The sequence below is a fragment of the Puma concolor genome, chromosome C2 (assembly GCF_028749965.1).
Source record: "Puma concolor isolate L17-30 chromosome C2, mPumCon1.1.hap2, whole genome shotgun sequence".
Taxonomy (NCBI): Eukaryota; Metazoa; Chordata; class Mammalia; order Carnivora; family Felidae; genus Puma; species Puma concolor.
The window spans coordinates 148,932,955-148,957,634 of NC_141675.1; the positions used below are offsets into that span (position 1 = coordinate 148,932,955).

Below are 24,680 nucleotides of genomic sequence, written 5' to 3' on the forward strand. Positions count from 1 at the left end.
GCGTGAGTGGGGGAGGGGCAGAGAGAAAGGGAGACAGAATCCAAAGCAGGCTTCAGGCTCTGAGCTGTCAGCATAGAGTCCAACGCGGGGCTCAAACTCATGAACCGCAAGATCATGACCTGAGCTGAGGTCAGATGCTTAAGCGACTGAGCCACCCAGGTGCCCCAAGACCACTTTGTTTTTGAGTCATATACAATAATTGTTTGACTTATGCCTGTTTTTTGCTTGTGTATTTTTTCACTTTGGAAGTTTTATGAATTTAATTTTAGGATTCTTCATCTTTTGGGGGGATTATTAGAAATGACTGAACTATAAATGGAGGTGAAAGTGGATGGCTGAGCGGAAGTCCTTCCCCCCCCCCCCCCCAGAGAGACCTTGAGAAATAGAATTTCAGCTCTTCTAGTGTTCCAGCTTTTTCACTGGTAGAGGGGAAGGAAGAGAGAGATGAGCTTTGTAGGATAACTAATATATTTGCGTAAAGTCCTTTGGCGTTTTACTACCAGTGGGTCCCAACAGTTAGGTTTTGTTAGTTGAGCAAAAAAGCTTTTAATAAAGATGACACAAAACTCTCAAAAAGATGTAGGATTGTGGTGGGTGGCTTAAAGTCAAGCACCTGGAACTTGAAGATTACATGTCTCCCCTCCTCTCCCACTGAGGCATTTTAGTGGAAGGTTTTCAGAAACATGAAATTCTAATTAAACCCTGAAAAGTTCTAGAAAGTCTCTTCTCCCTCAGCTAGTCATTATCCCACATTGGATATTTATTTCTCACTAGAAAATGTGCTTTGGGGGTGCCTGGGTGGCTTAGTCAGTTAGGCGTCTGACTTCAGGCTCAGGTCATGATCTCACGGTTCATGGGTTTAAGCCCCACATCAGGCTCTGTGCTGACAGTGCAGAGCCTGCTTTGGATCTTCTGTCCCTCCCCCCCACCCCACCCCTCCCCTGCTCACTCTCTTTCAAAAATAAAGAAACATTGAAAAAGAAAGAAAGAAAATGTGTTTTGGGGGGCAGTGGTGTTGGGAATTGAGAGTGAGAATCCATCTGCTTGATTTTTTTTTTTTAAGTATGCATGTTGATGTTGATTGTTAGCAAGTTTTTTTTCCCCTGAAAACCATTTGCTGAGTATCTTTTTAGAAAACCTTAGCAAAAGAAGGAAAGTTCACCCTAACTTCCTGTATAAAACCTTAAAATAGTTACAAATAAAACAAACCAGAGACCAGGCTCAATTATGAATATGGATGCAAAAATCAAAACAAAATCGTAGCAAATAGAATTCCACAATGTACTAAAACCATGACTGACTTGAGTTTATGCCAGCAGCGTAAGTTTGGTTCAGAATCAAGACATTTTCTCAGCATTATTATAGCAAAAGGAAGTATGATCAGATCAGCAGATGCTGAATAGGCATTTGATTAAAAAAAAAAAAAGTACACAGTTCTTATACGTAGAAAGGAAGCTCCGTTAATATGTCAGGCTACTTTCTAAAGATCACTACCAAATATTCTTCTAAACAGTGAAGCATTGCAGCCATTTCATTGAAACCTAGAGCTTCACAGGATGCCCACACATTCAAAGATGTCTTAGAGGCAGTAAGACCAATTAAAAAAAAAGGAAGTATATAAATACTGGAAATGAAAGTTAACACTCTTTGTTGCTAGTTATATGATTATATACTTAACAAAACTAAGAGATTTCAGTGTAAAGACGTAGTGTTTATAGAAGTTTGGTAAGATAGCTGAACATAGCATACATGATTAGTAGAAGCAAAATTTTTCTCTATGCTTGAAATAAACCCCTAAATATGGAAATGTTCCATTTAAAATAATGATAGCAATGATAAAACTCCTAAGAATACATTTAATAAAATTATTTACAAGAAGAAAGTGATACAATCTTTTTTTTTAATGTTTTTTTTTTTTTTTTAACATTTATTTATTTTTGAGAGAGAGACAGAGTGCAAGCAAGCAGGGGAGGGGCAGAGAGAGAGGGAGACAGAATTTGAAGCGGGCTCCAGGCTCTGAGCTGTCAGCACAGAGCCTGACCTGGGGCTCAAACCTGGGAGCGGTGAGATCATGACCTGAGCTGAAGTCAGACGCATAACTGACTAATCCACCCAGGCACCCCAAGAAAGTGATATAATCTTATTAAAGGAAATATTTGTGGAGTTGAACAAACTCTAGGACATACTAGTGTCCTTGTTGGGCTAATGTCGTTACAGCTTGGTGCCCTGTAGGGTTGTTTGCAGAACAGATAAATGATCTTAAAATTCATAGGGGAAAGAAAACCAAACATCTGTGAATAGCCAAACAAAGTTTAAGAAGAGAAAAGTCTCGTCAGCACCAGACCATACCACAGAGCCAGTGTGATCAGATCACTGTTGTATTGACCCGGGAATTGTTCATAGTAGATTATCCAGAAATAGGTATCACTTCGTATGAACATTTCTTTTACAGCAAAAATATTTTTTAGTTTCATGAGAAGAGGCTGGGTTAGTTAATAAACTTGTATCATATTAATTTCAAGCATATAACTCAGTGACTTGACATTTTATATACCTAATAAAATGATCACCATGGTAAGTATAGTCACCATCTGTCACCATACAGAGTTATTACAGTACTATTGACTGTATTTCCTATGCTGTACTGTACATCCCCCATGACTTATTTATTTTATAGCTGGAAGTTTGTACCTCTTAATGCCCTTCACCTATTTTATCCATCCTCCCACCCATCTCCGTCCACCCCCTTGGCAACCTGTATTCTCTGAATTTATGAGTCTGTTTCTGTTTTGTTTGTTCATTTGTTTTGTTTTTTGGATTCCACATATAAGTGAAATCGCATAGTATAAAAATGTAGGATTTCCCACGGTAAAGATATTACACACAAATGAACAGAGTAATAATAAGTTAAAAAAAATCAGGTAAAGTGAATGTAATATGAATATGTATGTGTAATATACAGCAAGCTCTTACAAATTGAGAAGAAAAACATATGTAGTCCATCAGAAAGCTTAGCAAAGGATGTGAATAACTGATTTATGTACGAATCCAGATGAGAAAGAAACATATGCAAAATAACTCTCAAGCTTACTGCCAGTGAGTGAAATTCAGACCCCACTGGTTTGCTGAAGGGGATCACTGGCGACAGGAAGATTGGGGTGTGCTCCTAGCTGAGGCAGAAAGGTGGTTTCTGTAGCCCGTCTCCCACTTTGTGACTTTTTCTTATTTTCTCAAAGAATAGTGTCGACTCTTACAGCTTTTAACATTTTTAGAGATTTTTAAAAAATGTTTATTTTTTTAAATTTTTTAATGTTTATTTATTTTTGAGAGAGAGAGAGCATGAATAGGGGAGGGGTCAGACAGAGAGGGAGACACAGAATCCAAAGCAGGCTCCAGGATCTGAGCTGTCAGCACAGAGCCCGACATGGGGCTCAAACTCACGAACTATGAGATCATGATACGAGCTGAAGTCAGATGCTTAACTGACTGAGCCACCCAGGTGCCCCAAAAATGTTTATTTATTTTTGAGAGACAGAGGGCACAATCAGGGAAGGAGCAGAGAGAGAGGGGGGAGCAGAGGATCCAAAGTGGGCTCCACACTGACAGCAGAGAATCCAATGCAGAGCTTGAAACCACGAACCATGAGATCATGACCTGAGCCACTTAACCTACTGAGCCACCCATGTGCCCCCAACATGTTTAGAGATTTTTCATCTTTGTTGTATGTCATGCTTTTTATTGTGTTTCATGTTTGCTTCCTTGAGTTAACTTCAGTAACATGGGATTCTTTTCTATGAAACTTAATTTTCTTTTTGAGACATTACTAGATGTGGCTCATTTAAGATCGCTAGTCATGGCATTTTAACTGGAGTCGCTGGTCTTATGTTTTGCTGTCGCCAATAAAATTTTTCTTAAGATAGGTTTTAAAAAATAAATCACCCTAACACTTTTAATATCTAGACTAAAGGAAATGAAATTTGGGTGAACATTTTTCATGCAGAAGAGGATAAATTGTGAATATGCACAGTTGTGGTTTGCATAGTTTCCGGTGGCTATAGTTTCCTTTTCTTTTGCTTACTCTTCTTTGAGAGAACATACATTAAAGCTCATTGCGCTGAAACTAATGTGACATTGTCAACTCTACTTCATTAAAAAAAGAAAAGAAAAGAAAGCGCTGACAGCTTGGAAACTGCTTGGGATTCTCTTTCTCTCCTTCTCTCTCTGCCCCTCCCCCACTTGCACTGTCTCTCTTTCTCTCTCTCTCTCTCTCTCTCTCTCTCTCTCTCTCTCTTGCTTTCAAAAATAAATACACTTAAAAAAAAGTTGAAGAGAGGTGCTCAGTTGGTTGAGCATCCGACTTCGGCTCAGGTCATGATCTCACAGCTCGTGGGTTCGAGCCCCACATCAGGCTCTGTCAGTACAGAGCCTGGATCCTGCTTCAGATTCCGTGTTTCCCTCTCTTCTGCTCCTCCCCCGCTTGCGCTCCGTGTCTCTCTCAAAAATAAATAAGACTTAAAAAAATTAAAGAAAGAAAGAAAGGGGCGCCTGGGTGGCTCAGTCGGTTAAGCGTCCGACTTCGGCTCAGGTCATGATCTCACGGTCCGTGGGTTCGAGCCCCGCGTCAGGCTCTGTGCTGACAGCTCAGAGCCTGGAGCCTGTTTCGGATTCTGTGTCTCCCTCCTCTGACCCTCCCTGTTCATGCTCTCTCTCTGTCTCAAAAATAAATAAATGTTAAAAAAAAAAATAAAAAAAAAAAAAAGAAAGAAAGAAAGAAAAAATAAAAACCTGAGTAGGAAAATGCTCGTTGCAAGTTATACTTGACCACCTGTGTCTGAGTACCATTTGTAAATAATGAATACGTTTGGGAACTCAATTAATTTTCACAGCTTTAAAGGTATAGTAGAACTATAGTGTACCACACCATGTCATGTCCCCATGGTAGGGTTCGTCGAGGGGTTGGTGCTATCTAGTCAAGAATCTATAGAAATAAACTCTTTTCCTACTCCTCCACCCCAACATCTTTTTAGGGGAAACGCAGGGCTTGAATGCAGGACCTAGAGATTAAGAGTCGCATACACCAACTGAGCCAGCAAGCCCCTTCCACTAACATCTGTATTATGACATAATTCACACAGTAAAATTCCCCCCTTTTAAATGTATAATTCACTGGTTTTTAGTGTGTCCACAGAGTCGTGAACCATCGCCACTATCTGATTTTGGAACATTTTCACTACCTCAGAAAGAATCCCATTAGATATCCAAAGTGCATATCCTGGCGTTCACACTGAACATTACCTCGTGTATCACATAAGTAAAGAATAACACAATAAAAACTGTTCTTACTTTGATACAAAACCTTGTCAGTATTCCCAGGTGGCTTCCTATAGCTTGGTAAACAAGTTTTGGTTTGGTTTGGCGTGCTTTGTTTTCTTCTGTTTTTTGTTCTCCCCGGGATTAAGGGAGCCGACTGTTTTGTTGTGTGGGTGGGAGTGGTGGTTATGGGAAGGTTCTTTTGTGGTCAGAATCATTCCAAGCCCTTGGTGTTGGTTTGCAGGGCGCTAGCTGATATGAACAATGACGGGCGAATGGATCAAGTGGAGTTTTCCATAGCTATGAAACTTATCAAACTGAAACTGCAAGGGTACCAACTCCCTTCCACACTTCCCCCCGTCATGAAACAGCAGCCGGTCGCTATTTCTAGTGCACCAGCCTTTGGTAAGTCTGAAGAGTACTTGGTTCCTATATTTCATTGTATATTTTAAAAATAAATATTTCCCTTTTTTCCCCTTTTCAGTTTGTAGCCTTGTGAAATTCTAGGAGGCTATTCTGTCTGAAAAGTGATGGTCCTGTGCAGGCAGATGGTGCTGGAAGAGAAGAAGCATGTTCACATTCACACCCTAGGATGTGTTAAAGAACAGAAGTTCAGCTGAGTAAATTTGAAGACATAATGGGCTTTATTAAGTGGTTCATGTGTGGGGCAGCACTCATGTAGCAAGTAGAGGGGAAGGAAGGAGGGTGGGGCAAGAAAGTTGTTGGCACAAGAAAAGAAAAGATTGTATCTGGCAAGATCACTTTCCCTTGAGTAGAAGGCCAGGGGGTCTTATCAGGTCAATTATCTCATTCATCTTCCTTTGGGTGATGGACAGGGCCCATGGGACAGATGACCTCATTGATTCTGATCAGAAGATTCTGGACTGATGGGTCCATTTCTGGGGCAGTTTCAGTCTGCCATTAGGTTGGGTTTTAAGCCCCAGATTTGGTGACTTGGCCTAAGTGACACCATTTGGGTCTTGTGGTTTTCTTTTTAACAGATGCTAGTAATCAAAATGAAAGCAAAGCTACAGAATGTCAAGGTAAAAAGAATAAAATTGCAGTCTGCTATCGCATCTTCTGCCTTTTTATTGCTCTTCATTCTTGACCCGTCACAATGCCACATGCTTCCTGTTGGCTTTCTGTTTCCATAACATTTTGATTTTCCCCTGTGCATAAACAGCTCCCTTGGATTATGGTATCTAGCAATGTGTTTTTAAATTCATGGTATTGAGACAATTGGCCACATTTAGAACAAAGTGAAGCAGGAAACAAATAAACATTATGTCAGTTAAAAAGACAATTCCATAAAACGATACCCTTTAGCCATATATTTTTCTTTCTTTTTTTTAAATTTTTTTTAGCGTTTATTCATTTTTGAGAGACCGGGAGAGACAGAGCATGAGCAGGGGAGGGGCAGAGAGAAAGGGAGACACAGAATCTGAAGCAGCTCCAGGCTGCGAGCTGTCAGCACAGAGCCGGACGCGGGGCTCAAACCCATGAGCTGTGAGATCATGACCTGAGCCGAAGTCGGACGCTCAACCAACTGAGCCACCCAGGCGCCCCTATATATTTTTCTTAAAACCGAATCAGTAATTAGTTGACTAAGATCACCAACAGTCCTGATTTCTTCTCTGTTCTCACCTTAGACTTTAATTATTTACATTGATTTAAAGATTGCAGTAATCAGATCTAAAATCTGACTCATGAGAAAGTTCTTAGTTTAAACAAAACACAAAAATTGTGGCTAGGGTTTCCCTTTCTTCCTCCTGATATATCTGATAGCAGGCGATAGGTGAAATAGGTTTGGGAGGGAGCAATCAATAGCAAGGCAGGTTGTCTCTGATACAGTTAATGATAAGCTGAGATAAATAAATGTTGTGGCTTTGCTTAATAGATTTGCCATTAAAAACACCTCTGAGCGTTGCCTTTCTCTTGAGGTTTAGCCACAAGACTGGTGGTTATAAGGCAAAAGGTGCAGATCAAGCAAACAGGATAGCGGTCCAAGGGAAGAGGGGAAAACTCAGGAAATCACACAGGAGCGAAGGCTAGGAAGAGCAGGGGTGAAGAGTATGGTCAGCTCATAGTGCCCGGGGTCCTTGGTCTTGTCCATTGTGTTCCCAGTCCTGATCCCTTAGTTAGCTGGCTTCTTTCAGTGGAAGTGGCTCTGAATCTCATGAAGGTCCCCTGTAGCCAATGCTTGGTCAGGACCCATGGGTTAAAACAGCTAAAGGGTGTTTGGTTGTCTTTTGGCCTCCCTTCTGGGGCTGCAAGAAGAAACCTCAGAGGGGAGGAAGAGTCAAATAACCAGAGGCATCCCATTTCCTCTTTTTCCCTCAAACCCGGGGTCAGTAATTCTCCCTCTAACATTTAATATGTCTTCTCTTGTTCCATTCTGCAGCAGGACTTTCAACTCTAGAGACATTGCTGATTTATTCCCACAAGGTTGCGGCCTCTCTGCCCAGGCGGTTTTACCGTCACCTAAGTAACCTGTCACTGCCTCTGAGGGCACCTGGGATCTCTGAGCTGCCATTCCCCAGTCCTGAGCTCTTCCCCTAGGCTTCCCCACTGCCTTTCCTTCCCCCCTTCCCATCACACCAGCATCCTCAGGAAATTAGTGTCAAGAAAGGAATCACCAGGGAATATCAGAACATGAGAGAAGTTAAAAGTACATTGTGCCCTAACCAGGTTTGCCCAGGTTAACTCAAAGATCTGACCTTTGCTAGTCTTTCTAGTTCCACCTCTCAGCTTGACCCCAGGTAATTTTTTTTTTTTATAGTTCTTACATGGCTACTTTTGAGAAGAAAATAATTTGTTACTACTATCATTATTTTCTAATTAATATTAAAAATTATCTGACCATGCATTTCCTACCACTTACATATTATACTTTCGCGTGTATTTTATTTGGTCACAACAATAACCCTAAAATACACAGAAATTATTAGGCCTGTTATGAGAGAATTAAGATTCTACGAAGGTGAACAGTTTGCTTAAGACCATATTTCTAGAAAGGGAGGCAGAACCTGTCCAAACATACAGTTTTTCCCTATTTACCTTCCCACTGTCATTATCACCAAACCATATGGGTGGCATGGAACGTAACTGTTCCTGGGTTCATTGTCTGTGTGGGTGCTAAGACACATGTTAACATGTGGAACTGAGGCCAACTAGGGGTTGATCAACTCCCCTATGTGAAGGAGAGGAAATGGGGTACAGTGATACTGTGACTTGCTTAAGGACAGCCAGCTATATTCCAGGAAATTCTGTGAGTGTTCCTGGTATCTTCCCTCAATGTGTTTGCACACAGCAGAATTCTTCTTTGACTCTGAATCCAACTGTTTCAGGGAGGGGTTATTTGTCTTTTGCTTGTTTATTTGCCAGATCCCTTGGTTTTATTAGATCAAACCATTATTTTTAAACCCCAACTGTGTGTCCCTAGTTGCTAGGAACATGTTGGTGAACAAGATATCATGGCTCCTGCTGCTTTGAAGCTTCTCGTGAAGCTGGAGAAAGCAAGCATATGGATGAATTATTTCAGGGCAAGATAAAAGCAATCAGTTCTGTACAACAGGTTAATAGGATAGAGATGCTGACGGGACAGGTTGAGCAGGGCAGAATTCTCTGAAAAGAGATGACGTTGAGCTGAATTAGAGATGAGAGCCATGTGAAGGAAGACCTAGGAGAGAATGTTCCAGGCAAAAGGAATAGCAGTTGCAAAGGTCCTAAGGCAAAAATGAAGCTGTTTATGTGCAAGAAACAGAAATGAGAGCACTGTAGCTGAGGTATTGGTGGGCCTTCAGGTCAGGGAGGTAAGGCAAGAGCCAGATGGTTTAGGGCCTAATAAAACCACTAATGAGTGAGAATCTTTTTTTCTTTCTTTTTTAAAAGTTTATTTATTTTGAAAGAGACAGCGAGCACCAGCTGGGGAGGGACAGAGAGAGGGGGAGACAGAATCCCAAGTAGGTTCCATGCTATTAGCATAGAGCCCCATGCTCACAAACTGTGAGATCATGAACTGAGCTGAGCTCAAGAATTGGACACTTAACCAACTGCGCCACCCAGGCTCCCCTATAATTTTTTTTTTTCTAAGTGCAGTGAAAAGCTACAGAGAGCTTATGGGTAAGAGAGTACATGGTTGGTAGACATTTACTTTTTTTTATAACATTTATTTTTGAGAGACAGAGCATGAGCAGGGGAGGGGCAGAGAGAGGGGGAGACACAGAATCTGAAGCAGGCTCTCAGCTCTGAGCTGTCAGCATAGAGCCTAACGTGGGGCTTGAACTCACAAACCACCAGATCGTGACCTGAGCTGAAGTCAGACGCTCAACCGACTGAGCCACCCAGGCACCCCATGGTTGACAGACATTTAGAAAAAATAATCTGTGTTATCTGAAGACTGGACTGCAAGGGGACAAGAGTAGAATCAGGGAAGTCAGTAAGGGGGTTTTTGCCATGGGCAAGAGGTAGTGGGGATTTAGATCTGGGTGTTAATAATCAATGTGGAAGAAAAATAAATCAAATCTTGGTAATGTTAAGTGTGAGGGGCCTAGTGCATTTGCAAGGAGGCAGATGAATCCATGGGTCTGGAACTCAGAAGAAGGATCTATCAGCTCTGGGAGAATTTGAGTATGGATGGCATTGAAATCCCTGGCACTGGATAAAATACCCTAGAATGTGCAACTAGAGTAGGCAGGAGACCTGGGAGCAGGCCTTGCTGTGCTGTGACATTTAAGGGTGTAGTAAAAGGGAAGAAGCCAGGAGTGAAATAGGAGAAGGTTGTTGTCCCATTAGCCAAGAAAACGTTTTTCAAGGAGGCAGAGCTCCCTTGTTGGATTTGCTTCTGAGAGATTGAGTAATAGGACAGAAAAATGAGTGGATTTTACAAGATGGATTTGTATATGACCTTGAAAAGCAGTTCCATTCGAGTGGTAGAGACTCAAGCCTGATTGAAGGCTTGGAAAAGGGGAGAGTGCTACTGGAAAGGAGAGAGAAAGCTGGAGGAGCATGTCAGCTGAAGGCTGGTGTGTTTAGGATGAGGAGTGCTCCTGCATTTTTAGAGAAGTGAGGGAAAACCCAGTGGTTGAGGAGAGATGGGAAAATTTCAGGAATTAAAATTTAGCAGAGTCCAGAGAAATGATATCTAAAACACAGCCTCCAGTAGATGGATTTCTTTAGAAATATTTAGAAAATGTTCATTCAGAAAAGGTAGTCAACTGATAAAAGGATGTCAGTCTTTGTAGTGGTTATTTAAAAGCTGGTGGAACAAGGCTTCCTCATGGGACAAGTCCCTACCCTGAGGAGAAATGACTGGGAGTCGAATCCAAATTGAGCAGGGTGGCAACACAGACACGAAAGAAGGAGAAGGTCCAGACCAACGTGGAGGTGGAGGACAGAGGCTGGAAATCCCAGGAAGCAAGGCTCACATAAAAATGAGCCACAGGCAGTATCAGGCAAGGTCAAATCCCACACAAAGTTATTATTAGGAAAAGGAGAATAAAGAGCTGAATAACAGCTCTGTGGACAATGAGGGCATCCCAGGAACCTACAATTTCAAAACAAGCTGAAAAATACTAAGAAAATGACACAAGTCGTGAAAGACCAACACGATCAGAATTTTAAAGCCTCGGAAATAAGGCAACAGAACTCAGAAAAGAATGAGAAATAAAAGAAAAAGTCATTTCAGAACGGAAGACAAACCAGAAGCAGCACAAGAGATGCTATCAGAAGAGAAACAAGGTAAAAAGAGGAAGATTTCAAACATTAAGAAGAAATGCACAAGAGATAAAAAGGATTTGAGAAAAAGTGACCGATATTGAAGGCAAAGGAAAGTGAATGTATGGTAGTTGGGAGTACCTGAAGAAGGAAACCAAAGCAAGGAAAGAGAACAAATGGTAAAGACTAGTTTAAGACAACTTGCTGGAAATAAAAGATTTGACACTTTATTGGAAAGAAGATATCATATGCTTGAGAATGTCAACCTGGAGAAACCAACACGAAGATAAATTCTACAAAAACAAAAAATTATTTGGGTATATAGCAAAAGAAAGCACATGACTTACAAGAGGAAGAAAATTAGAATGTCTTCAGACTTCTCTATAGCAGTGCTTGATGCCAGAAAAAAACGGAGTAATATATTTAGGATTATGGAGGAAAGACAAAGCCAAGAATTTTGCGTCCAGAAAAACCATGCCACCAAATTTTCCAACTCTCCAGACACTAACTTATTTTTTTATGATTAATTCTGGTGGTAACTACTGGAATTAGAGTCAGATTCTAAGGGTTGAAGGGCCCAGTCCCACAAGGCTGCCCTCACTTCAGACTTGAGTCAGAAGCCCTGAGTCGCTAGGGTACCCATACTTCTGTCTGACTTGACTACAAAGTCAGAGGCTCCCACACACCCTTCTTCCCCTTTCTGAATTTGCTAGAACAGCTCACAAAACTCAGAGAAACATTTACTTAGGTTTACTAGTTTGTTATAAAGTATATGACAAAGGATACATACAGATGAACAGGCAGATGAAGGGGTGTATAAGGGCGAGGCCCAGAAGGGTTCTGTCCTGATGGAGTTGGGGTGTGCCACCCTCCCAGCATGTGGATGTGTTTACCAGCCTGGAAGCTCTCCAAACCCTGTAATGTAGGAGTTTCTATGGAGGCTTCATTGCTATGGTGTGATTGATGACATCCTTGGCCATTGACTAGCTCAGGCTCCAGCCCCTGTACCCTCCCCTGAGGTCTGTGTGGAGGTGGGGAGGGGTGGGATGGGATTGAAAGTTGCAACCCTCTAACCATGCCTTGGTCTTTCCTGTGATCAGCTCCCATCCGGTAAGTATTCTGGGGCCCCCCAGCCACCAGTCATCTTATTTAAATACAAAAAGACTTCTGTCACTCCAGAGATTCCAGGGGTCTTAGAAGCTCTTGTGTCAGGAACCAGGGACCAAGACCTAATACTGTGTAACAAAAGATGTTCCTATCAGTCAGGAAATCACAAGGGTTTTAGGAGCTCTGCCAGGAACCAGGGACAGACCAGATATATGTATCTTTTTATGACACAATATCACAAGTTCAGACAGAGAAACAAAAAAGAAAGGAAACATTGATCATTTCTTCATTCTTTGGTTAGAATCCTCTAACCAAGAGAAACTCCCCCATGAAAATGTTTGGTTACTCTGAGATTGAATATGTAAAGGAAAGGCAGGATAAATGTTTGATTTCTTTTCCTCCTTTATTTATACTAGTTTTCAAAATAAATTGATTACCTATGGTGACCAATTAGGATTTTTTTCAATATAATTATGAATTCACAAATTTAATTCCCTCTGTGGCTTTCATTCCATTGCAGTTATTATTCTTATTGACCCTCAACTTTGGCCAGTAGATGCCTTTTCAAGTTGGATCTTGTGCCCTTAGGATGTGATTGATTCTTGACATAATTTTTGGTACTCTCCAAAACGATTAATGTGAATTTATTTTTTTTTTCTGAATTTCTATTTTTTTTTTTTTTTTAAAATTTTTTTTTTTCAACGTTTATTTATTTTTGGGACAGAGAGAGACAGAGCATGAACGGGGGAGGGGCAGAGAGAGAGGGAGACACAGAATCGGAAACAGGCTCCAGGCTCCGAGCCATCAGCCCAGAGCCTGACGCGGGGCTCGAACTCACGGACTGCGAGATCGTGACCTGGCTGAAGTCGGACGCTTAACCGACTGCGCCACCCAGGCGCCCCTGAATTTCTATTTTAAATGAAAATATGTTAGAGCTGGAAAGCGAGTTTCTTCTTCAAACACTCCTGGATTAATTGTCATTGAACGTGGAAAGGTGGTTCCATGTGACTTTTGCTGGGATTTTTTCTTCCTAGGAATAGGAGGCATCGCCAGCATGCCGCCACTCACAGCTGTTGCTCCGGTGCCAATGGGATCCATTCCAGTTGTCGGAATGTCTCCACCTCTAGTATCTTCTGTTCCTACAGCAGCAGTGCCTCCCCTGGCTAACGGGGCTCCCCCTGTTATACAACCTCTACCCGCATTTGCTCATCCTGGTATGTGACCTGCTGAATCCACAGACTGACTTTTTACAACTTGTGTTTTACTCTTCGCTCTTGTTAAATCTTCTGTCATCACTCTCTGATTACATTTGAATGGCATTTTATTCCAGAGGAAGATATCTTCCTTTTTTTTTAATTTAATATTTCACTTTTTCCCAACACTGAATAGGATGTGTTAGGCTAGAGAGAGGTAACGGAGAATGAAATTATGGAGCTCTGGTACCATTATGGACAAAGGTGAACTCAACAGCTAAAACCAAGAGCATAATTTCCTTTCAAGGGCTTGACAGGAGTGACTCAAGTTCGATCAGTAGTAGTTGAACATTTTCTCTTCCCGTGTGTCAGTTACTACTTTTCTTCAGCTGCTATGAATTGCTAATAAGTAAGCCATTCCCTTAGGAGAATGGGGAGAAAAAAAGAACACAGCTATTTCTTTTTTTTTTTTTTTTTTTTTGAGGAGGTGGAGTGAATCAGGAGGAAGGGGGAAGGAAGTTGATTAAATGCCTAAATACATTAAAGACGGAGTATTACCTGCTTGCTTCATTGATAGAAAGGATTAAAAAGTTCCTGGTGTAGTTAATTTCATTTTGAGACTTTATTTGAAGTCTTTTTCCCTTTAGTGAAAAGAAAGCATAAACTGTAGATGTGGTCTACACATCTAATGAATTCTTATCCGGGGGTAAAGTATTTTTTTAAAAAAGTACTTGGGATATGTCTGTGTAATTTCAGTAGCGATGATGGCCTGGATTTTAGCCATGGGTAATGATTATGTTTGAATGGTTATTTCTCTGCCCAGTTCCCTGGATTTATTCCATCTGTCAAGATCTGTCTGTAAGTTATAGCTAAAGAATCTAAAGGCAGCACTTTTTTTTTTCTTTAAGATTTTCTTGTCCCGTGTAGTTTACCTTTCATATGTGGCCATGGCTAAAGACGTGATGGCAGCTGTAAAAGTTGTTGCAGTTACTTTTCAAGTAGCATCTGTGAATGCATGTGCTCTGTCTTGTTTTCTTTTGGGCTTAATAGCAAATGTTGCAAGACAATAGGCCAGGAGGTGGGGAATGTGGCTGAGACTCAGCGTATTTTCCTGGCACCCAGCTAACCAGCCCTAATGGGAATCAGACACAAAGGCTGACCCTCCCTAGCATCCCATGTTATCTGGCCGGGACTGCAAGGCTGGGACCTTTTGTTTCTTTCATCTGGACCTAATACTTCTGCTCCTTTAGCACAGTTAAGAAAATGCCATCCTATGTATTTAAGCTGTTGCTTCTTTAACTATGGGAACAGATCCCGTAAGATGTGATACAGGGGCATCTGGGTGGCTAAGTCGGTTAAGCGGCCAACTTGGTTTTGGCTCATGATTTCACACTTTGTGGGTTCAAGCCCTGCGTCGGGCTCTGCACTAACATTGAGGAGCCTGGTTGGGATTTTCTCTCTGCTCCTCCCCTTCTTGTGTGCTCACTCCTCTCTCTCTCAAAATAAATAAATAAATAAACAAACAAACAAACAAACAAATTTACAAAAAAAGATGTGATATGAAACTTTTAACAAAGAGTTATGGATTGTAAGCATTACTACTTAGCAAGGTGATTTTCAGTAGGAATGAGTAAATCTAGAAAAATTTTTGGCAAGGGGCAGGGAGTGAGGAGGAAGTCACTCTTTTTGAGTCCAGGGTAGTAAGGGAGGAATAATTTCTGCCTCAGATTTGGTGAGTATATATTTTAATTTTCACTAATAGGAAAATGTTTCTTTTCTTTGTAGGATTAAAATTATTCACCATTTATTTATTTTTACAGCAGCCACATTGCCAAAGAGCTCTTCCTTCAGTAGATCTGGTCCAGGGTCACAATTAAACACTAAATTACAGAAGGCACAGTCATTTGATGTGGCTAGGTAAGTGTGCTTATTTCTAAATGGGCATTGGATTAAAGCCATTATCTGATTAACATCTAAAACTGAAAGTGAATTAACTATGTTCTTTATTGTCTTTTATTTTGTAGGATGCCAATAATTAGTTCTGGATAATGTTACTAGGTTTTATCACTTACATGTTGTAGAGATGACAAATAAAGAACATGACATTTCCTTAAAACACTTTGGGTGTTCTTTTTTTAATAACGAAAACAAATAGCTACTAGTTTTACTAATGTTTAAAAATAATAAAATAGAACTCCAGGTAGGAGGGGGAAATTAACTCTTTTCTATTAACCCTTTACATATTTATAGAAAATTTTATATGAAGATTAGAGCCACAGTTGGCCTTATCTTTTATTCTATCTCAGATAATCTCATGGAATTTGCCCAAGATAACATAGCTCCTAAATGATAGAGCCAGGAGTTTAACTGAGTTCTTTCTGATTTTAAGGCATGAGTTCTTACCTGAAAGTTTGCTCTGAAAACTTCAGCTAATGGTGGTATGCAGAACTTGTCTTCTGCTCGTTAAGGTTTTATTCCTAAGACTCAGGAACATTGCTGAACATCTACTTGCCAAACACCTTGTTAATCCCATTCTGTGCCCCCAACCACCTGCAGTAGATACCGGCTCAGAATTGTGAATTAGGAAATAAACCCAAAGAAGCGATCATCCTCACTTACAGTTTACATTTTACCACAAGGTAGAACTGAGATTTAAACTCAGGTGATCCAACACCGAATTCCCTATTTCTTAGTCTTTCTCCTATACATGCTGAAGTTTTGAGTTTTCTGTGACTCTCCACAAGGGATTTTGAAATCTGCCTTAAAATTGATGTGTGACTGGGGCACCTGGGTGGTCGGTTCAGTTGGTCAAGCATCCCATGACTCTTGATTTCGCCTCAGGGCATGATCTCATGACTTGTGGGTTCAAGGTCCCCCCACCCCCCACCCAGGCTCTGCCCTGATAGTGCGGAACCTACTTGGGCTTTTCTCTCTCTCTGCCCCTCCCTCTCTCTCTCAATGTAAATAAACAAACTTAAAAAGAAAACATTAAAAAATTGATTTGTGCCATAAGAATGAATAAGTAATCAGTATTAGCAAACAGTAATGTTATTAAGGCAACTGGTTGTGGGGGGTCAGATTGGTAGTCATCTTTTTAGTAATTTCAATTTCCAGCAAATTTTTAGAACGTGGCATCTAATTTTTGGTTACCTGCTAATGAGTTTTTAGTCCCTTTAAGTTTTCAGGGAAGTCTCGGCAGAAAACTATGACTTGATAAGTGTAATCTGGGGCAGCATCTGTGTGCAACACCCTATATTCCTGGGGTGCAGGAGAAAGATAATTAGCTTTTGACAAATAGGCAAGAGTTGGAATCAGCATAAATTAGTTAGTTTAAAATGAGAGGGCTGTTGCAGAAGTACTCACAGCAGAATCGACCTTGGTAAGTGTTTTTTATTAAGAAATTTATAATAGTTGAAAACGTGACTGTAATTAGGTACTCTTAAAGTGCTTGGGAGCCGTTTCCAATGCATTATGAAGTATATGTTGTTAAGTATAAGTGCATAGGTAACACATGTAAATGATGACTGAGAGGTTCAATTTATGATTAAAACTTTGCTTTTACATATGAGGAATAGATATCTTTGTTGAAATGACAGGAAATTGCAAATGGGGTATTAGTTACAATCTGTTCTGGAAGTGAAATGCCATTGAGAGCTTAGCCATTTTGTTTAAATTGCCCTATTTAGACACCAGGCTCTTAACAAGCCATAGGTACCAATGTGATACTTAACGGGGGAACAACTCTGAGGACCTCGTCACTAAGGAGGTGTAGACCCAGTTGACTCCTGGCAGGGGTTTTCTTGGGTCAGGCTTGCTGCACATTGGCAAGAAAAGGTCAGCACTTGATTGCACTTAAAGAAAGCAAAGCCCCTTCCATTACCGCCCCACTGATTTGCCGTGACCCTGGAAATGTTCTGTTCTCTCTGGGCAACTCTCCATTTGTGGGAATTTAAACTTCCCAGAATGAAATGATTTCCCTTCATTAAGAACTATATCCTGTCTTTTGCTGAATAGAAAGTTACACATGTTAAAGAATTAATACCTTTAAAGGCAGCTACCTGTTTGCTATCAGCATTGCTTTTTGAGCTGAAAGAGAACTGTTCTAGAAGTTAGGAAAAGCCTGGACATTTTTGTATCATTTTAGATCCAAAGAGGTCTTTCCGTATTTTGTAGAGGCTTCCAGTTATTAAATTGTGTGTATAACTTGGAACAGCCACTTATTCTATTGTGTTTACCCTTGATTCTGGAAAAATAACGAGCATGTCTGTTTTGAGAGGAATGTTTATAACCTTAAAATATGGAAATACTCATAACAGAAAATTCAGAAGTAATGATTAGAAAGCTAATAAAATGTCAAAGCTGGTTTTCTCGGGAAGTTCGTAGTTTACTGGTGTTAAAAGAATGTAAATATGTTCTTCACTGTTCATCCTTTTACCCCTCCTTCCTCTTCCCCACAGTGCCCCTCCCGCGGCAGAATGGGCTGTCCCTCAGTCATCCAGACTGAAATACAGACAGTTATTCAATAGTCATGACAAAACTATGAGTGGACACTTAACAGGTATTTGCAAATGAGAATTAATTTTGTGAAATATGATTTTTATTCCAAATCCAAATTGCTTCCAGATGTTGGGCCAAAGATATTTTCCAAATGCCTTTCTCTATTTGCTTTTTTCTAAACAAGGTTTTCATTGTCCTTCTTATGTTAAGTTCTCATCTACTGATAATGCCACAGTGCCTAAGGCTTTGACCCCGTTGCTTCTTGGTAAATGGAACATAGACCAAGGATCTTTCTGCACAGTGGATCCCACCAGTACGCAAATCAAAGCACTCTCGCACAGAAGCACTGCTGTAAACCAAAACTGGTTCAGGTTCTGAAGTTCAACTTAGTAGATGAACTTGAAACTGTCTACTCAAAGAGTCAGCATTCAAGGCAGTATGCAGGGTGGAAGTAAGTGGCTGGTGAGTTTGGCACCTGGCTCTGCCACTAACTAGCTGGAGGTCACTTTTCCTATTTAGATCTCATTCCTTGTACAAGGGGCCAGAGTTAAGTTATATGAACTCCGTGGGTTTAAAAATAAAAAAAAGATTCTGTTATTTACATCAGAAGGATAGAAAGGATTTTAGGATACTCTCCACAAACCTTTCTACAGCCTCCAGGCTCCAAGCTGTCGGCACAGAACCTGACACAGAGCTCGAACCCACAGACCGTGAGATCATGACCTGAGTCGAAGTCAGAAGCTTAATCAACTGAGCCACCCAGGGGTCCCTCCAGAAACTTTTCTAATGAGAGTTAAACACTTAAAATTGATTAGAGAATTATAAAGAAAATTGTAATTAAAAAAAAATTTTTTTTTTCAACGTTTATTTATTTTTGGGACAGAGAGAGACAGAGCATGAACGGGCGAGGGGCAGAGAGAGAGGGAGACACAGAATCGGAAACAGGCTCCAGGCTCTGAGCCATCCGCCCAGAGCCCGACGCGGGGCTCGAACTCACGGACCGCAAGATCGTGACCTGGCTGAAGTCGGACGCCCAACCGACTGCGCCACCCAGGCGCCCCGAGAAAATTGTAATTTTAATAAAGGAAAAGAGAGACATCTGATACAAACTTTGAGAAAGAAAAAAATGTGGCTGTCCTCTAACAAATACAGAAGGAAGGCAAGAGAGTTAATTTGCCTGAAGTAGAGATGCACTGGTATATAACACAAAATTTAAAGTTCTGATTCTATCTTACTATATTACAATTGCAATTTTTACTTCGAAAAGAAAAATTCATCTGTTAAAAAATTTCAGGGTTCAGTGAGATTTGGAAGGGTCTGATCTAATCTTCAGCCTTATCCCTCATAAAGTGTCTCACAGTTTTCTCAAATAAGGATATATTTATATCTGTGGGGGGGGGGGGGCGTGCAAATTGTAGTTAAACACAGATATTCTAAATGCCACGCTCACTCTCTGCTAAAACAGTACCTGTCATTTTTATACATGGCATGAGAAACCAGTCCAGCTCATCCAAGCACTGAAGGAATATTCAATAGTGATAGTTTTAAGTATAATGCAACGTGGTTTATTTCACACCAGTGCTCCAAACAGACCCAGAACTACATTGTCCGTAAATCTGAAAACAATTTTTCAGGGCATTGTTGGTGTATGCTGTGAATGAGTTAGGTAGTATTCAGATGTGACATTGATGTGGAAATTCTTTCTTGGGAGGATTTGTATTTTATGACTGAAGTGCGGTGTCTTCATTCCAAAGATGACGACCCAGTTACTCGAATATTTAGAACTTTTAATATCTGAGACAAACAGTAAAATTTGAAATATATGAGAAAGAGCAGATTTGTATTAATGTTCATCTACACACTTACTACTGTCTTGTCCTGGAAAGAATTCTTATTTATTTATTTATTTATTTATTTATTTATTTATTTATTTATTTATTTATTTTAACGTTTATTTATTTTTGAGACAGAGAGAGACAGAGCATGAATGGGGGAGGGTCAGAGAGAGGGAGACACAGAATCCGAAACAGGCTCCAGCTGTCAGCACAGAGCCTGACCTGGGGCCCGAACCCACGGACCCCGAGATCATGATCTGAGCTGAAGTCGGACGTTTAACCGACTGAGCCACCCAGGCGCCCCTGTCCTGGAAAGAATTTAAAATGGGAATTTTATCTTCAAGGTAGATCTTTGTATAGTCGTGTAAAATAGATTTATTACAGTAAACTCAATAATAAGTGAAAGAAATTTGTTTTCCCTTTATGAGGAATCGATATAGGCTGTGTTTTAGACTAAATAAAACTGGATGGAAGCAGACCCGGTTTGTTGTGATGGATGGAATACAAAGATAATTGTCATGATCACAGCTATGAAAATAATGATTTGAGTCCTGAACCCCAAAGCAGTTACTCGTTCAGTTTAAGGATAAGAAGACTATCAAGAAACTTGAAAAGAGGTCCCAGATCATAGAGGCCCAAATGAAATATATAATTTAATATTCTTAATCTCATGTTTTTCTTCTCTAGTAGTTTTGTTTTGTGTGTGTAGATTCTTGTTTTGAAGGAGTTAAAAAGCAATTTTACAACTTACATGTAATTAGAATTTTTAAATCTAATGCAGTAGTTCTCAGCCTTGTAGTTGTGACATCCTAATGTTATGAACACCAGTTAAAGTATAGGATTTGTGGAAAATTTATGTTTTAATATTAATTAGAGTAGGATGTAGGTCATCCTTAGACCGTGACTTCCACCCGCTTGCATTCACCTGTGTTTTGGAGTGGAGTGGAATTATAGTTAGCACTCCCAGGAATTGTGCGTAATCTGCAGCTTAGCAGATCTGTGCTGTAGCCTGTGTTAATATACTGTTGTTAATGCCCATTGTTAATATTACTGTTGGTGGTGGTTAGAGGGATTGCTGATTGCTGCTGTGTTTTATTTTCACATACTTCTTTTGGATCCTACCAATTTTTTTTCTTTTTTTTTTTTTTTTTTTTTAATGTTTATTTATTTTTGAGAGAGAGATTGACAGAGTGTGAGCAGGGGAAGGGCAGAGAGAGAGAGACAGAATCTGAAGCAGGCTCCAGGCTCTGAGCTGTCAGCGCAGAGCCTGATGCAGGGCTCGAACTCACAAACCGCGAGATCATGACCTGAGCTGAAGTCGGACGCTCAACCAACTGAGCCACCCAGCCGCCCCATGGATGCTACCAATTTCTGGCTATATCTGTAAGAGTATGTTGTGGGCATAAGAATGCCATTGATTGGTCCTAAGCAGAAGAAAGTGAGGCTGTCTGAGCTCATGATAGGAGCTTGTCCACCATGGGAAGTGAAGCTAATCTAGCAGTGGCACGATTTACCCCCCTGGGCTGATTTAGCTGATACACCTGCTTAAGTGGACACCCCCTTGTTCCTTCACAACTGGATGTGTATGCTATTACACGCTCTTAAAAGAGACAATCTTATAAAATAGAGAGGGCCCATTCTATAATTAAGTTTCTATATGTAGCTGTAGAATTCTGACAACTTCATCAATGCTAGCCTTCTCCTCAAAGAGGAATTTTCTTATCTTACATTCTGAACCAATGAACGTGCTACTTGGTTATTCATATATTAATCACAAAAGCTAAAGTCTTAGTCATTGTTTGTGATAAATTAACTTCATTTAATTATCTGGGGCACCTGGGTGGCTCAGTCATTTAAACTTCGTTTCATTTCTCTGTCCTTTCCATGCATGCTTCCCTATGCAAACATGGATGCCCATGTAGGGTTTAGGAACTTGGGATTTCTGTTTATCCCCATAATGTTTCCATATAAGCCAGTACTACAAAACTGGTATCTTTTTATGGATGTAGGCTTCCACAGGATAGTTCTCTGTATTCAGAGTTCAATTTTATGCTGTTCTGTTATGATAAGAGGCCATCTTAGGTGTTGGTGGTCTATTTTGATGCTTCATAACCTTGTCTTAGGACATATAGAGTCAAGTATGAGAATCACAAAAGACAATTGTGGCCTTCTAGTATGGTATTTAACAAACTTTTTCTGTAAAGAGCAAAATCATAAACATGTTAGGCTTGCATTTTAGTCTGTCACAACTACTCAACTTTGCCATTGTAGTACAAAAGTAGCCATATTGTCATGCTTAAGTGAATGGGCATGGCAGTGTTTCAATAAAATTTTATTTACAAAAACAGATGGTGGACCAGATTTGGCCTGTGGGCTGTGGTTTACCAATCCCTGTTCTAGATCATTTCCCTCACTTCAGAGAGGAAGGAACTTCCTCTTAGAGAGTGAAAGTACTTTTGTTAATGTCATATGTCATTAGGGAGTAGGAAGAGTCAGGACTGGCATCCAAATCTCCTGATATCCATCCAGGTCCAGGACCAGTTCTTTTTTTTTGTTTATTATTCCATTTTTAAAATATAATTCATTGTCAAGTTGGCTAGCAGACAGTGTATACAGTGTGCTCTTGGTTTTGGGAGTAGATTCCTATGATTCATCGCTTACATACAACACCCATGCTCATGCCAAGTGCCCTCCTCAATGCCCATCACCCATTTTCCTCTCTTCCCCACCCCACCTCCATCAGCCCTCAGTATTGGGAGTAGGTGAAATACTAACTTACTTTTATATAGTTCTGAAGTGGAGAGGATTGTTACAAGCATAAATTAAAGCATTCACTAAAGTTTTGCTAATTTCATGTTCCAGCATGCTAAGTACAGTATTAAAGACTAAACAAAATGATCAGTGTACTTTCCTCATATCCCACAGAACTTTTTAGAGCTTTCACATTAATTCAGTAGATTGCTTCTTATTGTATTCTTAGATACTCTCAGTACACGTGCACACACACACACAAGCGTGCGCGCGTGCGCGCACACACACACACACACACACACACACACACACACACTCTCATCCAGCAGGAATGTGTACATCTGTTTTGCCAAAACTTAGAATGCTCACTATTCTAAAAAACAAGTGAAAAAAAGCCCCAAACTGAAAACTACCTGAATGCCCATCAACAGAATGATACATAGATTATTACATATTCACAAAATGATACACCACACAGCAGTTAGGGTTAATGTTCTGCAACGTTGAGTAAAATAGGCCAGACTTAACAAGGTCACACTGTACTGTTAGAAGTTAGGCCTCGGGGCGCCTGGGTGGCGCAGTCGGTTAAGCCTCCGACTTCAGCCAGGTCACGATCTCGCGGTCCGTGAGTTCGAGCCCCGCGTCGGGCTCTGGGCTGATGGCTCAGAGCCTGGAGCCTGTTTCCGATTCTGTGTCTCCCTCTCTCTCTGCCCCTCCCCCGTTCATGCTCTGTCTCTCTCTGTCCCAAAAATAAATAAACGTTGAAAAAAAAAAAAAATTTTAAGAAGTTAGGCCTCACTTGGTCGAAGGGATGATTAGAAGGCAGCTGGAGAGGGCTTCTGGGGTGCTGTTTCATAATTGGGTATGGTTTACTTGGCCGTTTTGAATTTGGAAAATTAAGCTGTAAACCTGTGCACATGTAAAAATACATATGTATATGTTCATGTATGCTTTTCTGCCTATATTTTATATGTAAATAAAAGAATATTGTCTGTAATATTAACTACCATTAAGTAAGCACTTTCTATGTGCTAGCATTATGGTAAGTTCTGTGTTATAGTTTCTTATTTGATGAAGCACAGTCTTGTAAATCTGAAAAAGGACCTCTGAAATGAGAAAATTTGGTCCATGGGGCGCCTGGGTGGCTCAGTTGGTTATGCATCTGACTTGGGTTCAGATCATGACCTCACAGTTTGTGAGCTCGAGCTCACTGGGCTCTCTCCTGTCAGCACAGTGATCCTCTGTCTCCCTCTCTCTCTGCCCCTCCTCCATTCTCAAAAATAAATAAATAAACATTTAAAAAAAAGAAAAAAGAAAGCAAACTCCGTCCGATTAGTAAGGAACCTGCCTGCCGGCCCCAAGTCACATGGCAAGTTCTCGGGCACTTTGTGTGCTGACACATTGGGGTGATTCTCAGAGGTCCCTAACCACTATTGCTTGCTGTGTAAAAACACATCCATTTTTGTGGGTTTGATGAGGTGCCAATTTGAAAAATGAAATAGCTAAAAGCAAAAATCTATACACAGCAATCTTGCCAATATAATGGTTTAGAATTCCTTGGTCCGTTGTTGGTTGTCCTGGGACCACACCTTGTGAGTCAGTGATAGTAGAAGACATATTTGTCTCTCTCTCCCTAACACTGGTTTATTTTAACACTCAGAATTTCCCACTGTAGACTTCCATCTGATATCTAAGGCTAGTTTCATGCCAGAGGTGCAGATATTTACAAGTATTTTAAGAAATGAGAACTGATTTTGAGAGCAGAGTTGGAATTCCGGGAATTCTTTATTGCTAACATCAGAAATGGTTGTGATATTAGACTTGAGCAAGTCACTTTTTTTTTTTTTTTTTAAGACTGTGTAATAAAATGGTTACAAGAGTTGTTCTCTCTAAGGTCCCTTCCTTCTCTAAGATTCTCTGAATCTTCTCTAAATGTGTCTGATAGTAGTCATGGTGGAGACAGCAGGCGGTGGGAGAAGATACTGAATTTAGAGGCCTTAAGTTTTGTAAATAAAAGCCTGATACAAATAGAGATGGTAGTCTGGACAAAAGGGCAGGTTGTATTTTAAAACTAATCTTTTACATACTCTTTTTTCATTAAGCATTGATTTAACAAGAATTTATTGAGTATGTTCCAGATGCTGTGCTGTGCTTTGTGTTTTTTCCCCTTTTCATTGGCGCTTAATTTCCTTTTGAAAAAGCCCCTTGGGTAATAGCAAATATTGTTCAAAGCACTGTGATTGCAAGAGATTGCAGAGTGCTTAAGTGCACA

At 40.4% G+C, this 24,680-nt stretch overlaps 1 protein-coding gene across 5 annotated transcripts in view; it reads left to right on the forward strand.

The window, feature by feature from the left end:
• The window catches only part of ITSN1 (intersectin 1), a 220,595-nt gene that overhangs the window by 77,420 nt on the left and 118,495 nt on the right, over positions 1-24,680 (forward strand). For all 5 annotated transcript variants that reach the window (XM_086675891.1, XM_086675894.1, XM_086675893.1 and 2 more), the window contains exons 5-8: positions 5,555-5,715; positions 13,167-13,346; positions 15,146-15,242; positions 17,783-17,883. In XM_086675891.1, coding sequence (XP_086532017.1) covers positions 5,555-5,715; positions 13,167-13,346; positions 15,146-15,242; positions 17,783-17,883 — 539 coding nt within the window. The remainder of the gene's footprint in view (positions 1-5,554; positions 5,716-13,166; positions 13,347-15,145; positions 15,243-17,782; positions 17,884-24,680) is intronic.